The sequence below is a fragment of the Argiope bruennichi genome, chromosome 11 (assembly GCF_947563725.1).
Source record: "Argiope bruennichi chromosome 11, qqArgBrue1.1, whole genome shotgun sequence".
Classification (NCBI taxonomy): domain Eukaryota; kingdom Metazoa; phylum Arthropoda; class Arachnida; order Araneae; family Araneidae; genus Argiope; species Argiope bruennichi.
The window spans coordinates 63170413-63191853 of NC_079161.1; the positions used below are offsets into that span (position 1 = coordinate 63170413).

Genomic DNA, 21441 nt, shown 5'->3' on the forward strand with positions numbered 1-21441 from the left:
AATGATTTGTGTTATTCCATATCCAGATTACTCATTATATAAGTTACACTAATTGGTATGATTAACAATAATTGGTAAGTGTGACGACTTGGGTAATTACTCGTTTACTTCTATTATAAATAATGACAGTAAAATATATATTTTCATATTAGATCATTTTGTAAGTATATTTTACTTTGTAATTATAATTATATACCCATTTTCTAAACCCCGAAAGATAGGCACATGCTTACAACTGAAAAAGTGCTTGAAATAAAGAATTTTATTTTATGTTTTTTGAAACTATTAATGTAATGTTGAAATAAATTATTAATCTAACATTTTATATAGATCCCTACTTCTATAAGTCATATTTATAGAAGTAGGGATCTGTACATTAATTTCTTTAACAAAAAATTCCACTTTTCTACGGCTTAACTGACCAAGTTATGAAGCTCAGGTTATTATCTGGTTAACTCACCAAGTTATGAAATTACGAAGTTCGTCCCAAAATAGCCCCAGTTTTAAAACAGGACGTTAAAATAATTAGACTTAACTAAACCAAACTAGCAATAAAATTTAATATCATCGTTTCATGTTTTGATCTAATTATACGTTGGGCGATCCAACAAAAAGTTTACAAGGCAAAGGAAAAATGCTTTATTAACAATAGAAACAGGATACAAATGGTAATTAAGAGACATACGTGGCAGTCACTTCTCTACATAATCACCAAACCTGTTGAGGCATTTATCACACCGCTGGACCAATTTGTTTAACCTGTCTTGGTAATAATCAGGTCCCTGGCTATTGAGCCAGTTCTCAGCACTTCTTTGAACATCACCATCTGATATGAGCTTTTTTTTGGATAAGTGTTTCTTCAATTCCGGGAAAAGGAAATAGTCACTGGGAGCAAAATAGGGGCTGTATGGGGTGATGGCTTCAGATCTCCCACCTAAACGTTTCCAGCAATCTCTCTACCGGCTCTGCCATATCGCCACCTGTTGTCTACTCATTGCTTCACCCCTGTACACTTCAACGATTTTGTCTGTGAATGTCCAATGGGGACACATTCTTGGCCTATCGAAATCGTATCACGGCTCACACCTCTGAGCGAGACCACTTCTCTAGACGTCTTGCCATTACTGTCGCTGTTTCAGGCCTCAGTACTAACACTATCTGCTCAAACGACCGGTCTAAGACAACTACCGCCACCTGTCTCCACTCTGGGAAATACTATTCTCATCCACAATTTCTACTTCCCAAATATTGCTGCTTGTAAACTTTTTTTTGGATCACCCCACGTATGTAGCGATAATATTTCGATAGTGATATATTGACTGTTGTTTCTTCTAAGGTTATCGACCGTAGTTTCACGAGGTCACAGTACAAATTAGTTGAAACTTCTACCCAAGCAAGAGAGTTTCTGGACGTCAGTGGCGCATTGTCATTGCGCATTAAGAAAGGTGACATTGTGGTGGACGGAACAGGTGCCTATCTGAAAGATACAGCCAATCGGCAGAAATTCGTGGAATTGCTCGTCAGAGTTCAGCACGAAACAGTGAGTATTCCATCAAATTTTTATATTTATTTCTTTTCTAGTTTAAAGCTTTCATCAAGTATAGATTATATTAAGTTGGAAAAAAGCAATCCATTATTTTTACGTGAACTTCAAGACTTTATTTTACATGTTTGAGATTACAAATTTTGGTCAATTATGCACCGCTTTGTTCTATAATTTGTTGTCATTTTAAAAGTAGCTTCATAATGCCTCTCTCAGAAGTCTTGGTCCCTAATAGCGAAAACCTCTAGTAATCGATTTTCAAAATGTTCTCTTGATGTCAATTTCTTATCACTAAGAAAGTTTTGTATTGCAAGAAAAGCATGGTAATCGCTGGTGTCAGGTCCGGATTATATGGTGGATGCATCAAAACTTCCTAAACAAGCTCCCGGAGTTTTTGGCGAGTCACTACGGACGTGTGTGTCCTAACGTTGCTCTGATGGAACACAACTCCGCTCCATTTGGCCAATTCTGGCCGTTTCCGTTCAATCACTATCCTCATATAATCCAGTTGTTGACAGTAGCGATCCAAATTTAGTGTTTGGCCGTATGGAAACAACTGATAATAAATAATTTCTTTTCCAGTCTCACCAAATGCACAGCAGAACCTTCCTGGCCGTTAGTCCTGGTTTGAACACCGGTTAAGCTGCTTCACAGCGCTTTGACCACAATTGTTTTCGCATATTGTTGTCGTATGTGATCCATTTTTCCTCCCCAGTCACCGTACGTTCAATATATGGTAGATTTCATTCCGTTTGGCAAGGCTTAGCAGATGGAAATTCGATCAATTATGTTTTTTTGTATTAATTGGTGAGGCACCAAACATCTTCTTTTTGAATCCACTTTCGTGCAAATGGTTTAAAACTGTTTTATGGTCGATCTTTAGGTCCTGGATGATGCTACAACTGCTAACAAGCCGGTCAATTTCTAATATTTCTGCGATATTATTGACATTTTCGACGACGGGCCTACCTGTGCGAAGGGCATCTTTAACATAAAAATACCTGAAATTTGAAATTTTTTAAGGTTTTCCCAAAAATTTCTTTCTCATCGCGGTATGAATGCCTTATCTGGCTTGTACAAACACTTGTACTTATCTGGCTTGTTATCTATTCGCCATCTATGTCACTTGGTGTAAGGCCTTCAACTGTCGCAAAGCCAGACTACACCCCAAAAAGGTTCTTTTGTCCATTTGATGAGATTGGCGTCCTTCCTCAAGATGAAGCAATGAATTCTACGAAATACTGTCATAAACTGGATCAACTGAAAGCTGCCATAGCGATAAAACGGCCAGAATGAATGAACCGACGAGGCGTTGTGTTTCATCATGACAACGCGAGACCACATATTGCGTTAGTCGTAAGAGAAAAGCTCTTATAGTTGGATTGAAATATTTTACCGTATCCTGCATACTCCCCAGATCTCGCTCCATCTGATTATTACTTCTTTCTGTTCTTAAAAATTCTCTTCGCGATAAGCGCTTTAAATCATTCAGAGAAATAAAAGCGCACCTCGAGGATTATTTCTTGTCCAAAATACAACAGTTTTGTAAAGAAGGTATAATGAGGCTTCCTGAGAGATGGAAGAAGGAAATACAGCAAAAGGGTTCTTATATATTACAAAATAAATAATGTCATAAACAGTAAATATTGTGTATTCATTTCACATTAGAAATAGGAAAGAAACTTATGGGACACCCTAATAATTTTTTCCTACTGATGTCAAATTATATTATTGAAATAATGGAAAGAAGCACCATAAACGAGTTGAAAGATCTAAATAAGCAAAATTGCAATTCCAGCCTGTTTTTAAAGAGTGTTATTTAATAAACTAATCCTAGGGAGTACAGCTTCTATGTTTCAAATATCCCAAGCTATTATTGCAAGTATTTGATGATATTTCTGTATTAATAGAATAGTATTGTTTCAAAAGGAAGTGTTAATACAACTAAGCTACACAATCTTAAGTTTTCATTTTGCCGTGACCAAACTTTGTGTAAATGAAGCATGCCGGGACATACTGTCTTGGTATTTTTTTTCTTCTAATATAATTAACGAATCAGATTTCTTTTTCCAGGTAACAGAAACAATACCCTCACACCTCAAACCCAAAACTGACTGGATGTCGATGCCTCCGGAATCTGTTGGCACTCATTACGTCCGAAGTATCACTTACGGAGGAGAGCTCATCGCATCGCTGAAATTGAAAGCCAACAATAGAGAAGAGAGAGAAATTATTAAAGCAGCTGTCAGTGCTAACCTTCAGCTGACTGGAACATTCGATTTGAATGCAAATGGTAAGGTCTCATATCGCAGTAACTTATAAAGGGTGTCCCAAAATTAACACAAGATTTGAATTTTTACCATTCTTGCAGCAAAGTGTTGTAAACCCTATTAAAAAACATTTGAGCAGCTGATAGTTTAGGGTTAGTAAAAATGAAGCATTATACAACAAAACAATGTGTTTTCATGTGTTGAACAATATTAAAAAAATAATGAAAATCACAGTTCAAAAATTTGGGAATTGGACCCCTAGATCGTGTGATATAACACCGTTGGATTTCTTTTTATGGGTTTATTTGAAGTAAAAGGTATATACCAACAAGCCCACAAGAACGTGTGCATTGAATAAGGAAATTCAACGCTGCATCAACAAAATTCAGCTACATTTATGCAAAATAGTTATGGAAAATTTCGACAAAAGAGTGCGTTTGGGCTATCAAAGTGGTGAAGGACATTTGCCTTATGTGTTATTCCATAGATGACCCTATCCTATGCACTTTATGATTCAATAAAAAAATTGTGTTTTTTTGCTTAATTCAAATTTTGCGTTAATACTTTGTTCCTTCGCGTTATGCTCCCTTTTTACTAACCCTAAACTATCAATTGTCAATGTTTTTTTTAATAGGATTTCCAACACTTTACTGCACGAATGGTGTCACATTCAAATCTTGCGTTAATGTTGGGACATCCTTTATGAATTAACCAGTTGATTTTAAAGTTATGCGACAATCTTTACGGATAAGTAGGACAAAAAGAAACCAACTATTTTTGCCATTGGGCATAAAGTAGCAAAACGCTACAAAATTGCTGTTAAGTTTAAAAAGAATCTTTGCTGTTAAGTTTAAAAAGAGAAACGGATGCACCAGATGAAGTGCGAAACTCAGATATAATGAAATACAAATTTAGAAAAGTGGGACAGCACAGATGGAATAACAGAATAGATCAGCAGCACACAATCAATTAATTAATATTACTTGATCGTCCATGAAAATTTCAGCATTCTTCATGTAAGTGATAATCATAAAGAGTTATCATCACCCTGTCGGGGAATTTGAATGACAGAGTTGTCACGACAGATAACATTGAATCCTGTGGTCAATTTATAAGAAGCCCATTACAACCGGCACATGCACCCACTTCTCATTCAAAGGTGTGATTTTCATTGGTGGTGAGCATAGTGAGGAAAACCACCTTTATTGTACCCACTGGGGAAAGAGGGACCAAACATCCTACTAGAAATTTCTTATCCCCATGTTTGAGATGCCTCTGATGAGATTCATGCAAGTGGTAATCACCACCTGCCGAAGCATTATGGGTAGATTGAACGATCATCGTCGCTGCAGCATGGAGGCAATCTAATATTTAGTCCTAATGTCCATCTACTCCTCCACTTTTGTGGAATAACTGGACAACACAACAGTATTATTCCCACTAGTGAAGACAGGATCACCAATCATATCAGAAGATTCTATAGTAAAAGCTTTGCATAGATTGGACCCAGTTAGATTCATGCAAATAAGAAGATACTATAACGAAGATACTTATTAAAAGTTAAATAACACCGTTTTAAATTTTAAAAATATGAAATCACTTTTCCAAGCAATTTATATTCTCAAGACAAATATCGAGTAAATCTATTATGAAAATATTGTCACTGAGAAGAAAAAGGCTATATATCAACGTTTCTGTGGAGTTAAAATCCTTTTTGTCGTTACTCTTTTAATTCGCCAACTGATGCCGAATCGTCATTGCAATAGTTCAAAGGGCGGATATCAACAATTCCATTCGAGTGAAATCCATTAACTTTCCTATCATCAATTGATTTCGTAATTATTGAATTCAATCTCTCTTTATTGTGTTGTTTATTTTAGCAGCATCTTGATTTTCGATATATTGGCGATTTGTCATTCATTGGCGATAAAAGTGATACCGGCTAGTGAATTTCAATTAAATGGTGTTTTGGGTAAACGATTCTTTTATTTTCAATGCCAATATATGAACTTTAAGAACATTTTCACTTCAAGAAAAATCATATTCCATTTTTTAAATGTTCCATTTAATCTTCCGACCCCAATTACTATCCTTTGTTTTCTTCAACAGGTAGTTTCGACAAGCTGAGGAAAGATCTGGCTGGCATGTACAACGAAGACATTTCCGTCATGGCCACAAAGAGTCCGTCGAGTCCTCCGCAGACGGTTGAAGCGCTCATGAAACTGGTGGCTGATTATCCCAAAGAGATCAGTACAATCAACGGAGGAAAAGGAACAGCTTTGAAAGCTGAACTCTATCCTTTGTCTTCGCTGAAAGCCGATTTTCCCAATTACTTGCCTAACAGGTATTCCTATTTAAGGATTTTGCTTTCCTTTAAAACTTTCAATATTTCTTTCGATTCGAGGAAAAGGAACAGCTCTGAAAGCTGAACTCTATCCTTTGTCTTCGCTGAAAGCCGATTTTCTCAATTACTTACCTAACAGGTATCGTAATTTAAGGCTCTTGTCATACTTTAAAAACGTTCAATATTTCCTTTGATTTTTGTGCTGAAAATGCAAGATGTTCTAGATACAAATTTTAAAACGGTCACAAAAGGCTTCTATAAAAATTCGAGGGTGGATAAAACATAATCAAAGCAATTTTAAAGATATTTTCTCAAGCATTATTTACAGAGGTTGTACAAATGACATTTTTTTCGTATAAATTCTTCTTTAATATCCACACATTTTCCCCCAACATATTAGGAATTCTTTAAATCCCTGAATGATAAAAAACAAATGTCGGACGTGTATGAAACCCTTTATGAACAGATTTTTCTAATTATTCTTCTGATGAAAATTCTTCTGTTTCTATAACTTATTTAAAAGATGTAAACAAGTAGTGAAGACGCTAAGTCTGGACTATAGACAGAATATTCGAGTCTTGTCCAGTTAATGTTCTTATGGTACACCTTGTCTTTTGTTTTGCCTCTTACATATTCATTATGAAGAAGTACATTGTGGATTAGAATGGTGTGTCCTCTAGATCGATTTACAGCTTCACCCTTAGGTAAAAGTTTACCTTACAGTACTGCATTATTTTCATGAAAATGTATACATCCCCAACTGCCTGTAAATGTCAGGTGCACGTAGGGCCAACTGTCTTTCCGCTGGTGTGAAAGTTTATAGATGGGCTTCGAACTCAAGTGTCGTCCTCGTCATCTGGTCATGGTTCAAAATTACGAGGTTCGTCCGAAAATAGCCCGAGTAGTTAATATAACTAAACTAAACTAAAGCTTGTACATTTGGTCTAATTGCCCATGCTTTCGGGCGATGATTACGAGTCAGATTTTTAAAATTTTCATTGCTATTTTCGAGCAGCTAGCGCCATTTACTTACTTGAAACCACCATAGGGTACTATTGCCAAAGTAAATAAGAATATATGACAAATTGAAGTGGGTGTAAAATTTTCACTCCTTGACAAATTTATTATTAACCACTGTGGAGTTTTAATTTATATTCGAATAGCCGTCTTTCCTCTGAACAGATTTTTTACTTAAAATTCGATCGATATTTGCAAATTTGCTATAAAGACAGTATACCAAATTTCAACCCCCTAGCTCAAAGCGTTTCTGAGTTATCTCCGTCACAGAGAGACAGGTAGACAGACGGACGTTTTCCGAAAATGTGTTTTTCGAACTCGGGTCTAAAACGTGGACATTTGTCAATGTCTCAAGTTTGATTTTTTTTTTCTGCAATTCCTATACTTTTTCCTTACTATGTATGCGAGAAAGCAAAAAAGCAGAAAATTGATGATTTTCAAGGCGCCAAATATATTATCAAATCATCACCAAAATAAAGGCCAAGAAGCCAAAATATTTCCACTTTATAGAACTGGTAACTAAGTGGTATTATTTATATTAACTCTCAGTTTTCTAAACAATCATGAAATTCTTTATAATTAGTAAGTCTATTCCTTTTGACGATTCTGTACTTAATTATAAAAACTATGGATATAAATAAAAACTTTTGGTACTTTTCCGTTAGCCGAGCGCAAATGTCGCCAATTGTAAACCAAACGCGAATTTGGCGGAAGCAATTTGGCGGAATTCTACATTATTTGGCGATTTTTCATTTGCGCCCGGCTAACGGATTGTGGACCAAACGTAAATTTGGCGTAAAAAATTTGGCGGAATGCTACATTATTTGGCGATTTTTCGCTTGTGCCCGGCTAACGGAAAAGTACCAAACCTTTGAAATATATATATATATATATATATATATATAACGTTAACGTACGTGGCACAGAAATCGCGCTTGTTACTTACCAAAGAATTGAAACATTCAAATATAAACAAACCATCATACGAATTTCAGGTTGCTTCATTCATTAATATTTTTACATGTACATTAAATCCAACACATCGCTCAGCTCAATTTTGACGACCGTACATTAATTTTAAATCTACCCGTATCGTTATGATTTCCCTGTGGAAATTGATATTCAAATTTTCTAAAACAATTATCTTACAAAAAGGATCTTTGTATTATATTAAGACTCAAAACAATTATTTAATGATATCAATATCATTTCTGTATAATTTCCTCTTTAAAAGTAACAATATTTTTCGTTCAATTTGATGCATTATTTAAAAAAAAATGTTTTTAAATACTATGAAGGAATTCAAAGTGTGCATCAAAACATTCAATAGCGTGTTTTTACCAGTCGTTAACTCAATAGTAGGATTTTCACTTCCGTTTTCATTTCAATTAAAAATATATATATACTTTTTTAATTTGCAGGTATACTAATTGAATTTATGTTTTTCAGTCATATAAATTAACAAATTAATCTTTTAAAAAGTCGATGGGTTGACGAACTGGTCGTTACAGACGGCTAGTATTTAGAAAGATGACATTATAACAATATATTAGCAAAAGCATGATTTTTCAACGAAATAAAGCAATGTTGATATTCACGTGTTAATTTTTTGATGATATTTCTAAAATTCCCCATCCATTCCAGGGCAGTGAACTCGCTTCTGAATGACGTTGAGACGAAGTATGACGATATAAGGACGGTCATGCGTGAAATATATACTTGGAATTCCAAAAGACCGTTTGCAAGTGACGAAGATGAAGAAAAAGTAAGTCCACTTCAAATGTAATCTGTAAGGGTACATTAGCACGCTACATCCATAGTTTCACCAGAGATTTCATACATCATGATATACAAGGTAATTATAATTGAAGTTCTATTTTGAAATGGTCATAAAAGAAAAACTTCTGGACCAAAACTTATAGAACCTGGCAATGGTTTAAAAAATGTTACAAGAAATTCTTTTCCAACAACAACAAAAACAAAAAAAAAAAGTTTAAAAACTTACCACCAGGAGAGAAATGATGCTATATGAAATATTGTTAAACAAAATAGGACGTGAAGAGATCGATCTAAAATTTGTTTAATCGTTTCTGAAACGTTTTACAAAGTATTTCAATGTGGCGCCCAAAATTCTCTGAAAGCAAGTTAAATCGCATTACTGCATTCTCAACAGTAGCTCTTAGCATATCAGGAATAATGTTAGAACATGTCGGTGTATCGCATCGTTCCCCCAAATTGTTTAGATTATCATCATAAACAGTGCTTTTTGAGACAGCACACATTGAACATGCTTTGCAACACGTTTAATTAAAATTTAAGATATTAGAATGCATATGTTGATTTGATGAATGCTTTAATTCATATCCAAGTGCATAAACACTATCTACCAATAAGTATTTGGAGACACGTGCAAATAAGGATATCTGCTGTTTTGATCTACGTCACGCCTTCTGTACTTAAATATCGTGCAGGAAAAAATATTGGGATTAGTCGCAGACAAGATGCCACGAATTGCGGAGCCATCTTACTTCGAGAAAGGAGTAATTATCTGATATTATAGAAATGGCCGAGGGACATATCTAATGAGTTAACATTCCAAAATCAACAGTGGCTTTTGTGATTAAAAAGTGGAAGGTGAGTGGTGATTGTCAGAATGTGCTTTGACGACCCATGAAACTAAGAGATAGATACCGACGAGTGTTGTCCAAAAAATTTGGAAAAACTGCACCAAACTGATGGCCCACATACACTAGCAGTTCCAATAAGCATCCTAGACTCTTATTTCGATAAATACCATCAGTAAGGAAACACATTGCTTGGTTTCTATGGTCGTACTGTCGTCCATAAGCCTTTGATTACAAAATCCAAGCGCACTGATCAGTTGAGGTGATGGAAAGAAATTGGGCCGCTAATGAGTGGAAACAAGTTCTCTGGATTTATGAATCAAGGTTCAATTTCAGCCAATCGGATGGCAGAGTTTCGGTTTGGAGTATGCATGGAGAACGTCTTTTGCCAGAATGCATGGTGCCTGCAGTAAAGTTTGGCGGAGTTGGAATGATGGTCTGGGAATGTTTCCAGTGGTATGGACTGCGACCCTTAATTCCAATTCATGATAAGCTCAACGTCGACTCCTACTCCACTATTCTAAAGAACAATGTGCTTCCTATGATGTGGTAGTTCTGTGGATTGGATCATCATTATTTCCAGGATGACAACGCTCTTGTCATGTTGTGAGATCCACCATGGATCGGTATGATGACAATCGGATGAACCGACTAGACTGGCCTTCCCAGAGCCCAGATTTAAATCCTGTAGAAAACCTCCGAGACAAGTTGGATCGCCAAATTAAAGGGTACAGCAACCGTCCAAAATCGGAGAAAGAACTTACATGTCTTCTCCAAGACGAGTGGGAAAAAATACCACTGTCCATCATCCAAACAGTTGTGGAAAGAATGCCTCGGAGAGTGAAGGATATAATTGCCTCAGTTGGAAATTCTACCAATTATTGATTAGCAATAAACTGTGTTTATCGTGTTAATAAATTGTGTTTTATCACAGGCATCCAATTACTTATTGGTAGACAGTGTATTTCCAAACAATTTTAAAATAAATAAATCATTCATGTTGAACATAGGTTTCAATTATTTAAAATTTATTTAAACTTATTTTGTTGTTCATTAATAAACAATTAAACAAATGCGATAATGTACAGGAAGATTCTCCCTTTGTATATTTCATGCTTGTGACACAAGTTTACAACACCAAGAGAGAAAAGAACCTTTCCGTTTTATTAAGGTGAATTTTCTTTGATTAGACTGGTGTATACGATGATTGGCTGGTCGGAAACAATGTAATCGAGAGTTTACCATAGATATAGAACAATGTTTCCCAAACTGCGTAATGTTCTTGAATTCATGACCAAATGTGAGGAATCCTTAGAACACACAGAACCGAATAATGATATGCACAGAAAATGTGATCTCATACTCAATCTAGTAATTATATATAACTCTATCGACCATTTTCTTCAAATAAAAACAGTTTCAAGAAGAAATAAAAGTCAACATTTGAACAATATATTTTAAAAAATCATCAAAAGTTTATGAAGAATTAATTCGTAAACTAGTGGAAGAAGTCTCCCCAAATTGTTCTCGAATACTCTTTAATAAACTTGTCATGTCAGAGAATGAGTTGCATGACATTGGCGTACAATAGTTACGAAATATCAACTTTTAGGGTGAATTTAGCATTTTCACTGAAGCTATCGTGTCATCCTTGGCGAGTTATTTGGCGATTAAACCCCGCTATGCGTTAAGAATATCCAAAAATCGAATTTTTATTTTAGAATGTTTTTTTAAAGCGATTGAAATAAAAATTTGACCGAAAGCTATATTTGAAGTCATAAAATTCCATACCAAATTTGATATATTTTTGTCACTTCTGTGTTTAATTATCGCCTTTGCATGCTGTTGTTGACAATCAACCCGTTGTTGGATTTGGCTCAAAATTTGACAAATGCCTGCATTATAGATGTTAAATCTATACTGTACACAGACTGAATTTCATCTATGTAGCAGTCCCCGTTTTATAATTATCGTGTTAATTTATATTCGAACGGATGGACAGTCAGATTCCCTCTAAACAGATTTTACCTAAAATTTGATAGAAATCTATAAATTCGCTACAAATACCGTATACCAAATTTCAACCGTCTAGCTCAATGCGTTTCAGAGTTATCTTTGTCACAGACAGATAGATGGGCATTTTCTAAAAATGTGTGTGTGTTTTAATTGAAGGAATTCTAAAACGTAGAAATTCGGCAAAATCTGTTGATAATGGCTTCTTCATCTTCTTAAAGGCATTCTTGGTAAACATCAACTCAATACGTCAGATTTCAAAGATAAATCTCGCTCAAGAACTTTACAGCACGCATTTAAAGCAAACCTGATATGTGAATTCTGAGTGGCGCTACTAGCGCCACACTTATGCGGGAAGCGCAAAATTTGAATCGATGTCATCTTTCAGATGTATAAACATGCTTACCAAATTTTGTTTATCTACCATAAGTCCTTCTTGGTGCTGGGATTTTTTCCTCCAGTGTATATAAATATATATAGTAAATATAATAGCAATATAAGTAGGCAAAACTATATATACAAATTACTGGATTATATGTGATTATTACAACATAATAATTTAATAGCTAGAAAACTTGTTATGTACTTCAACAGTAGCTCTTTTACTTTGTTGCTTTTATCAAGCCTTCATATACCAAAGCAAAACAGCTGATGTAAGTAGTTACAACATGGCGAAAAAAATTAAAAATATCACAGGAACTAACATGAAAAAACTCACATCCAACTTACTGAGCACTTCGCATTAAATATTTGCTGAGAAAGTCATATATGGTTATACGTAACAATGGTGGAATATTCAACATCTAAAGTTGCTTTGTCCTTTGCCCCTTCACAAAAAAACTTTTACTAACCAGAAAAACAAATTAGGGGCATATCTTGTGGAAAAATTCTTTAATTGATACTTTTTAGATTTGTTACTCAATAATAAAATTATAAAAAAAAGACATTTCTTTTTTTAAATTAAAGCATTTAGAAACATCTAGTGATTCTTGGAAACTAAAAAAGAATCCACAAAGAATGGATGTAGATACAGGAGTGTCAATCATTGCCTCCTATAATATTATTCAAGAATAAAAATAAATATCTAAATAAAATAAAATTAGTTTAAAATCAAGTAAAAAAGGAGCTAGATCTACAAATATAACAAGTTTTAGTATTTTAAAATTTTTACAAAAATTTTGTCCTACTTTAAAATTTTAAAATGCGTTTTCTAGAAAATTGTACTTATCATTATTTTCCTTTGCAGTAAGTATTTTTTATTTAAAAAACAATTTAAAATATTAAAAAGAAATTTTGAAAAAAAAGTTTTATTTGATTCTTACTACGAATCAGAATTTATTTATATTATATTTTAATGAAAAAAATTGTGAGTTTTCTTACAAAATTGAAAATATTTCCAAAATTTTTAGGATTTTTTTTTTTTTTTTTTTTTTTTTTTTTTTTTTTTTTACTTTATAGCCCGGTTAAATGCATTAGTTAAGGACAGTGTAAAAATAATAGAATTATATACATTAGAATTTGCTATAAAATGTTTGAAATAAATGCAAATTTTCATTAAAATTTACCTATAAGTTGTTAGTAATTTCAAAGTTAATAAAATTTTCCTCTGAAATTTCACTGGAATTCTTACTTTTATTCTCCAATGCAATTAAATTTATTTATTTATTATTATTAAAATTATACATTATTAAAACTTTAATATTTATTTTATTAAAATTTTGGAAATTTCAAGAAAAGTGCTTACCTTAAGAAAGTTGCATACCTTAAGAAGTGGCTTTAGACTTTGGAAGCATTGAAATTATTTATAACAGAATTGTCTCATGATGGTATATAGGGATAAGTGTGTTTCTTTTTTTTTTTTTTTTTTCATTTTGTTTTGTTAAGCAACGAACATAAACTGCACAATAAGTTTCTTCGGAAACTACTTGAAACTCTTTACCTTCTATTTGTGCTTTATTGCAGTCGAAATAATATCCAATTTTATAACAACTTTTAAAAACAATGCTTATTTTTTTGTTCAAAGATCAACTATATGTACGACTGCCTGACAAGAGCCCAAAATGCTTTCAACTTAGCGATCGGCGATCTAGATGTGTCAATCAATGGTAAGGTAGATCAATTTAAAGAAGCTTTTGAAGCATATGGCATAGGACGAAACAACACGCCCAACCGATTCCAGAGATGGTTCTGGAAGCTCAGGCATGAAGTTGTAAGTATACCTTGATCATCAAAATTTATCAATTGATAGAAGTATAATATAAGAGAAAAAGACTTCATACACTGAGAGCATATTAAATTTTTTCCACTTACTGTTCTTCTTCTTCAATTGCATAACAAACGTGGCGCTGCTATCGCACAAAATTAGCGATTTTTTGTTTCCCTCTGTTACGAGTTTGTACAAAATAATTGAAAAATCTAGAGCAACGAATATCTTTCATTATTAAGCAAATGAAAAAGGGAGTCTATTTGTGCAAGAAAAATGAATATAAAAATAAGGTTGTTTTTTTTATTATATCATAAGATCAGAGTTCACTTGGGTATAGTTTAAAATTTTAAACACTAGATGGCTCTGCGGTTTCGGAAGCATGCATTATCTAAAATATGCCATTGATCGGAATAATGATTAACAAACATTCAGTGCATCATTCCTCTTTCAAAAGTGTAATTGCTAAGTTAGAAATGCATTTTTTGCAGCATTTTTAATTTTCTGATAGTATGAAGGAACATTAATGTAAATGCTGTTTACCTCTTCTGGTAGCTGTATTTCTAAATGAAAAACGATACACTAAATATTTAGAAGTCGCTAGTCTAGCCAATGTCTTGTATTCTGTAATGCATATACCCACCAATTGCTAAACCATCTGGAGTCTTAAAATGTAAACTGCATTAAACTAATTTGAAGACAAAAAAAAAAAAAAATCCGCTATCCCCTTCTTTCTTGCTATTACTTTTGAATAGCAAGTAATAGCAACCAAGAGAACCCATAACTCTGGTCTGAAATATATTATTTTAATGTTGTTTTTCCATTAGTAACTTCTTAAAAATTATTTTTCTATCAAAGTTTTTTTTTTATTGCAACAAAGCAGAACAACACTATACTTTTTTTCAATGTAAAGAGTACAGAGAATTAGTAAATTAGTGAAAAATTATTCATTCGTATATCAATTGATAGAAGTGTGATGTAAAAGATGAATACTTCATACACCTGAGAGCATATTAAAATTTTTCCTCTTACTATTCTTCTTCTTCAAGAACGTAATAAACGTGGCGCTGCTGTCGCACACTTAATAAAACACTCAGGCTAAATAAAATGAAAGAAGTAGGTAGAAACATTTGTAAAAATTTAATAACAAAATATTACAATTTATATTTGTTAATATCTAAAAATATTAGTTCTGATTAGTTCAAAATGCTAATGCTTATTTGTTTCCTAATGTCTTTTTTTTTTTTTTCCTTTATAGACAAAAGAGCCGATAGGTATGTTTACAATTTTTCTATCTTAGTTTCTTTTATAATTCTTTCCTAATTTCTAACTGTTATTGCTTATTTTTAAAAGGTTAACTTTTTCACAATACAATTTGTCATTACCATTGCAAATGACTTGTTTTGGACTTATAGAGGCTTAACTTATATAAACCAATTTATCCTTTTGAAATTATAGATTCATTTAATTATTATTAAATAGTAGAACTCTATAAAAGATACTTAATAATTTTTTTCTTATTTGCATCAATTAAACAAACAAACAAAAATCCAATTACATATTTTAATTGATCTTTATAACAAGAAATTTTTTTAAAGAATATTTGTTTTCAAGGTGTTTAGAAAAATAAATTATTGAATTCTTGTCTACCATTTTAAATACTTATGGCTTTGTTAATATTATTTGAATGACTTAAAATACTTGAAATAAGTGCCACAACCGTTTGCTTTAGAAAAATGACCAAGTTTTATGACTAAATACAGAAATGTGCAGTTATATCATACATAATTATTAATATTGTTATTTGAAATGCCAAAAATAACTGACTTAATGTATACATAAAACACATATATGATATGGCAGCGAATTGATCTTTAAAATTAGGAATTTTTACCACTAAATGGTATAAACACGCTTTGATTTAAATACCAGTTATGTGACTGGATGGTCGCTTAAAGAATATATAATAAAGTCCAGAAAATATGAAATCATTACTCCTTAGAGCCCCTTATTTCAAAATTGCGATTAGAAGGCAAATTCGAGCATTAAGTTTTTAATCTAAATACTCTCCAAATGTTAAATAACGTTCAAACCAGGAGTAAGAATGAAGCAGAGATGTTTCAATTTATCATCATGCCCTTCAAATGCATCAGCAATAATTAATTAGAGATATCTTACTTTAAAATCAAGAATGAACAAGAGATGTCATATTTTATCATGCTGAGCTTCAAATGATAGTCGATAGTATCTAATGATGTGGTTAGAAATAAAACCCGGATTTTAAAAATTGCACATGAACTCCCAGACTAGCCCAAGAACGATGTCTTTGTTTATTGTATTTAAAATAAAAAGTGAGCCAGGATTACACCGAAATATTGCAATCTATACTAATAGTGTTCTGTTCTATGCTAAAAAGCTGGCATTATTCTGCCAAGATAGTCTCATGGTTTTCTTCAGCTCTTACGATATTGAGCGAATTCTGTTACATTATCCAGTATAACTTGTTTCCACCAAAATTATTTGACTATTGATTTACGAACTGACACTCTGCCATTAAATGTCCGCAGTTCTTAACAGTTTTGATTGAAATGGAATCATTACATGTCGGATGCCATCTAGGTTAGCGACTGTCAATTTTACAAGCCACTAAATGTCTGAAAACTCATCTATTTTCTTAATCAGTTTTCTCATTCGTTTGTTTAAAGATACGATTTTACCGCTGGCATGAAAGTTTGTACACTACTTCTTGTATTGATTGATGCCAATGGATCCTAAACCCTCCGTGCTTTTGTGCATGCTCATGATGGGTTTAATTCGACAAAATAGGGGTGATAGGAAAATGAAAGGTGGAGATGTTTACATTTAACAATAAAAAATTTCCAGAAATGCGAACATCCTTTAGCGTTTCATCCTTAGTGAGATAGAATCATCGAAAAGTGGTCGCCTCAGGATATTGAAACGAACAATACATTCCAAAAGTTTTAATGTTCTCTCAAAAAAAGTTCCGAATGAACACATTTCAATAATTATATAATTTTAGACGTTTATGATGTCTGAAATTACAGCATTTCTCAATGGAGGAAGGGGGGGAGCATCATTAGTTACAGCAGCAAAAAGATTTTAATACCTTTTTCTTCATAAGCACTAGAATCCAAACTTCTGTATAAAATGGCGAGGCTGTTCTGCAGGTGTGAATGATATATTATCACAAGTGTTTGCTTTATTTTGTCACTCGTCCATACATTTGATGATATGGTTGATTCGGAATATCTGATGATTTATTTAGTTATTAAGTTTCCTTTAGTTGTAATTAATGGTTAGATTTAAGATTTTGATACTGTTTCGACTCAGAATTCGGGAAATTTTGTTATCCTTTAAAATATTTGTCAAACGAGGGCTGTCTTTAAAAGCAACAAAAGGCGAAGTATGGCTTCAGAGATATTAAATTTTTTTTTCTTCAGAATTACAGTTAGAATTTTGTGTATTGCTACAAATGGCGTGTTATCGCTTGATAATCATTATATCGTTCTATAGTGATTATCTCTTAGATATTACAAGTAATGAAGAGTTAAACACAGATAATTTTTTTCAAATATAGCGTTGACCCCTAAAAACGCTTTTGCTTTTATAAAGTCGATTCTAGAATAAATATGGTAATGGTTTCGAAGCAATACTTTTATCTGCATATGTAAGGAATTCTTTTTTTAAATGAGCAATTATTACTAAACCTGCTTTCTAAGATGCATTCTGTTTGATTGATTTATTAAATCAGAATTAGTATTAATTTATAAAACAGAAATATTAATTATATTAATAAATTATAAAATAACCCAAATATAAAATTGAAATTTCTCGATTTTCAATTTGGTGAAGGATAGAGTATTTATTATTTTTTCCATGTATTAGTTTTTTTGTTTTTTTTTTACTACAACACAAATCATGTCCAATAAAAATTAACTAAAAGTTATAAGGTCTTTTATCAGTTTACAGATGTGAAAAATATAAAGCGGCATGAATTTCTTAAAACTTATAAAACAATAAAAAACATTTTGCATTAATACATATTCCATAGTAATGCTTTACACTTCGTCTCTGCGGTTTTCTTCATTGATGGCAAAAACTCATTTCTCTAAATCGAGTGAACCAACTGAAGGCATTCAATGAAGGTGGACCATTTTTTTCACCAATATTTAGTTCTTCATTAACAACAACAGACATTTACAGAACCTGATTTCACATTTACATATGGTATATAAAATCCAAATAAAACATGAATGAGAAAATGGCCTTTCAATTATGATATTACATTTTCACGGTGATTTAGAACAACCGTTTAATATTTGTAACGAAATCATATATAATATAAGAGTATACATAAGTCATTTTTACATAGAAACATGCTATCTAAGGCGCAAAGTGCAGCCATTTCAAGAATCACCATTACAGCGAAATGTATGAATGAATAAGATACCTAATGTTCCAGAAAATAATGTTAAAGAAAATTCTTGCTAGGATTCTTGTTATTTCGTTTCTGAGAATACTTTCTCCAAGAATATCCTGCAAGTGTTAGAAGATAGAGGCAGCGAAAGGAGACATTCATCCACAATGTCAGATCCAACGTAAAGTTGAGAATACTTCATCTAATAATATTCTGTAAGTTATCCATGAAAGCTGTGTTGGCAGATAGTATAGAACTGAAGAAATAATTTTCCACAGTGTCAATCCAAACGTAACCCTAAGATCATCTACTTTAAGAACAGCCGATTGGTGTTGGTAGATGAAATGACTGAAGAAACAATCTCCCACTATACCAACCCAAACATTACCTTGTATACATCTACACGAATGTCCACTAGAATATTATTACAGATGTATAGTATTAGTATTAGCAGGTGTTACGGACCGAATTAATAATATATCACATTGATAATCTCCAAATGTCGATGGTGAACTATGTATTATTTGTTGCTAGTTAATTTTCACATACCCACAGGTGTCATAAGATAAACCATCACCTGAATATATACTTCTGTTGTGAAGACCTCCTGCCAACCAGAACTGACTAGGGATGACGAATATTTTACGAGGGTTATTACGTAACCAATATCATAAAGTCACAAATACCAGTGATCAATACTTTTCAAGGAGGGGTGTGATTGAAATCCTTGATACGATCTTACTGGCGATATTTCGATTACAGGTTTTGGATCACGATAGAAAGTAACAATCGATACGATCTGCCCAATGGAAGCTCTCGAACAAAACAGAAAAGGAGAAATCTGTGAATGGGTTGAAAAGTGAACGGACCGGTTATTCTTGGAGTTATCGTATCATTCAATTGCATATCACTGAAATTTATCGGAGCGATGACTTTACTGGAAAGTGTGAAGCTGCCGCCACTCTACTTCATGAGAGTGACCTTGACTTTCCGATATTCGCATTTGATGATGCACTGTTCCGTACAAATCATTTTTAAATGCTTGTGACATGACTTTGAATATATTCCGTTTACTGCTGGCGCTAACTATTGGTAGAATATAGAACTAAAGTAAACAATTTAAAGAAATGACATATATATTTAAATCCAATTTTTCAGAAAATGGTTTACTCCAATAAAGAAATTAAATAAATAGTTTTTTTTAAAAATCAAATTTAAGAAGTAAGATGAAATAGATAAATTAATTCAATCACACGTTACTTAAATTAGTAAATTAAGTATTCATTACAATAAATAAATTTTATATTTAATACTAAGTAATAATTTTTGATTAATAATATGATTGAAATAGCAGATATTTGGAACAAATATTTAAAAATAACAACAGCAAATTTATTTGTTATTCTAAAAATCGTGGATTATGCATCTCTAGAACTGACGTCAACTATTGTTCTTTTTTACTTTTCACTTACGTACTTAAAACTTCTTGATGTTAACGTTAACTTGATTATGTTGTGTTGTGTTTAAATGCTTTATGTGTTACAAACTTGTTTTATTCAGTACATTTTTAAATTCACTCAGCCAAAATAGACGCAGGGAAGATGTCAGCCCAGGATAATTATTTGAAGTATTTAATAGCAAAGAGTTACGCTACCGTCTTATATATTTAAAAAAGTCCCAGGTTGAAAAATCAAACCTCGCTGCAATCTTTTGCGTTTTCGTCTCTGTTTTTCTTCTCATAGTCGTACGCTCTATTTGCTCCACCATATTCTCTTGTTATTGTTAATTACTTTTGCATTCCTGGCCTCTCTGCAAATTATTTAATAATTGTTCTAATTCATATTTTAATCTTAACATATTCTAGTAAGCATGGCTGTTGGTTTAACATCGAATATTTGCCATCTCTTTACAGTATGGGAAAAACCAGACGGCAGTGGGGATGTGTACATCCACTGGGGTTCAAGCACCTGCCCTTCTTCAGGAGTGGAGCTGCTTTATTCTGGCAAGGCTGCTGGTACTCTGTTTAAATCCTGGGCAGGTGGACGCAATTTGGAATGCATGAAACTAGAAGACCCGAAACTTTCCAAAGCTATTAGTCCTCAACCCAAACCAGCAAGACTGGACGCCGTCGAGTACAGGACACTGGCCGAACCGGACAAATCCCGCCCTATACCCTGCGCGGCTTGCATGGTCCCAGAAACAGTTGCAGTTAAGACCCTCTATGCAAAAAAGTCCTGCCCCAAGAACTGGAAGATAGAGTACTCAGGTCTTACCATGGCTGATAGCGGTTCCAACGTGGACGGCGACTTCATTTGCTTGAATAAGAAGGTTTTCCAACTTCCCGCAGAAAGTGAAGCTGGTGCCCACAATGCGAGGTTGAATCCAGTTTGGATGAGCTGCGAGAAATGCGATGAAGAGAAGATTGTGCCTTGCGTTGTGTGCAGCTATGAAAACAAAGCTGAAATGTTTTAAGGTTGTTGGAATACAAATATTTAATAAAAAGATATGAAATTCTTGATATTTTTTCATGAATTTGAGCAGTTTTGATGCTATTAATATAATAATTCTTTTAGAAAATAAAATTGATATATATATATATTAAAAACTTAGTCAAAAAATTAGATTACTTTGCACAAGAAATTAGATTTTTTTTTAAAAAAGAGAAGGTTTAAAACAGAAACCCAAACTAGTTAGAAGTTTACAGTAATACTCTTAAGTAAATTAAAATTTGATAACTTATTTATTTATTTATCACAAATGCCCAGAAGATTGGTCATGGCGCCATTAGATCTTTAGCCTTCCAATATTTCTGAACTCTACAGTTTAAATAAGCAAGATAAATAGCACCAAAAATTTGATGTTGTCCGCATAGAGGATATAAGCCCAAGCCAATACAAATATGCGAGCAAACAGTCATGGCCTGTGGTAAGACGGAGAGGTTCCACAGCTGCACTTCAAGGAGAGTCTAGGATCAACTGTGTGTCCTCAA

General features: G+C 33.0%; 1 protein-coding gene across 1 annotated transcript in view; it reads left to right on the plus strand.

Annotated features, from left to right (window-relative positions):
* Window positions 1–20968, plus strand: part of LOC129956432 (uncharacterized) — a 29704-nt gene extending 8736 nt beyond the window's left edge. Inside the window, exons 3-9 of the mRNA XM_056068312.1 lie at window positions 1337–1540; window positions 3617–3836; window positions 5923–6157; window positions 8819–8939; window positions 13835–14020; window positions 15273–15288; window positions 20365–20968. Of these exons, the coding sequence (XP_055924287.1) occupies window positions 1337–1540; window positions 3617–3836; window positions 5923–6157; window positions 8819–8939; window positions 13835–14020; window positions 15273–15288; window positions 20365–20924 (1542 nt within the window). The 3' untranslated portion in view covers window positions 20925–20968. The remainder of the gene's footprint in view (window positions 1–1336; window positions 1541–3616; window positions 3837–5922; window positions 6158–8818; window positions 8940–13834; window positions 14021–15272; window positions 15289–20364) is intronic.
* The last annotated feature ends 473 nt before the right edge of the window (window positions 20969–21441 follow it).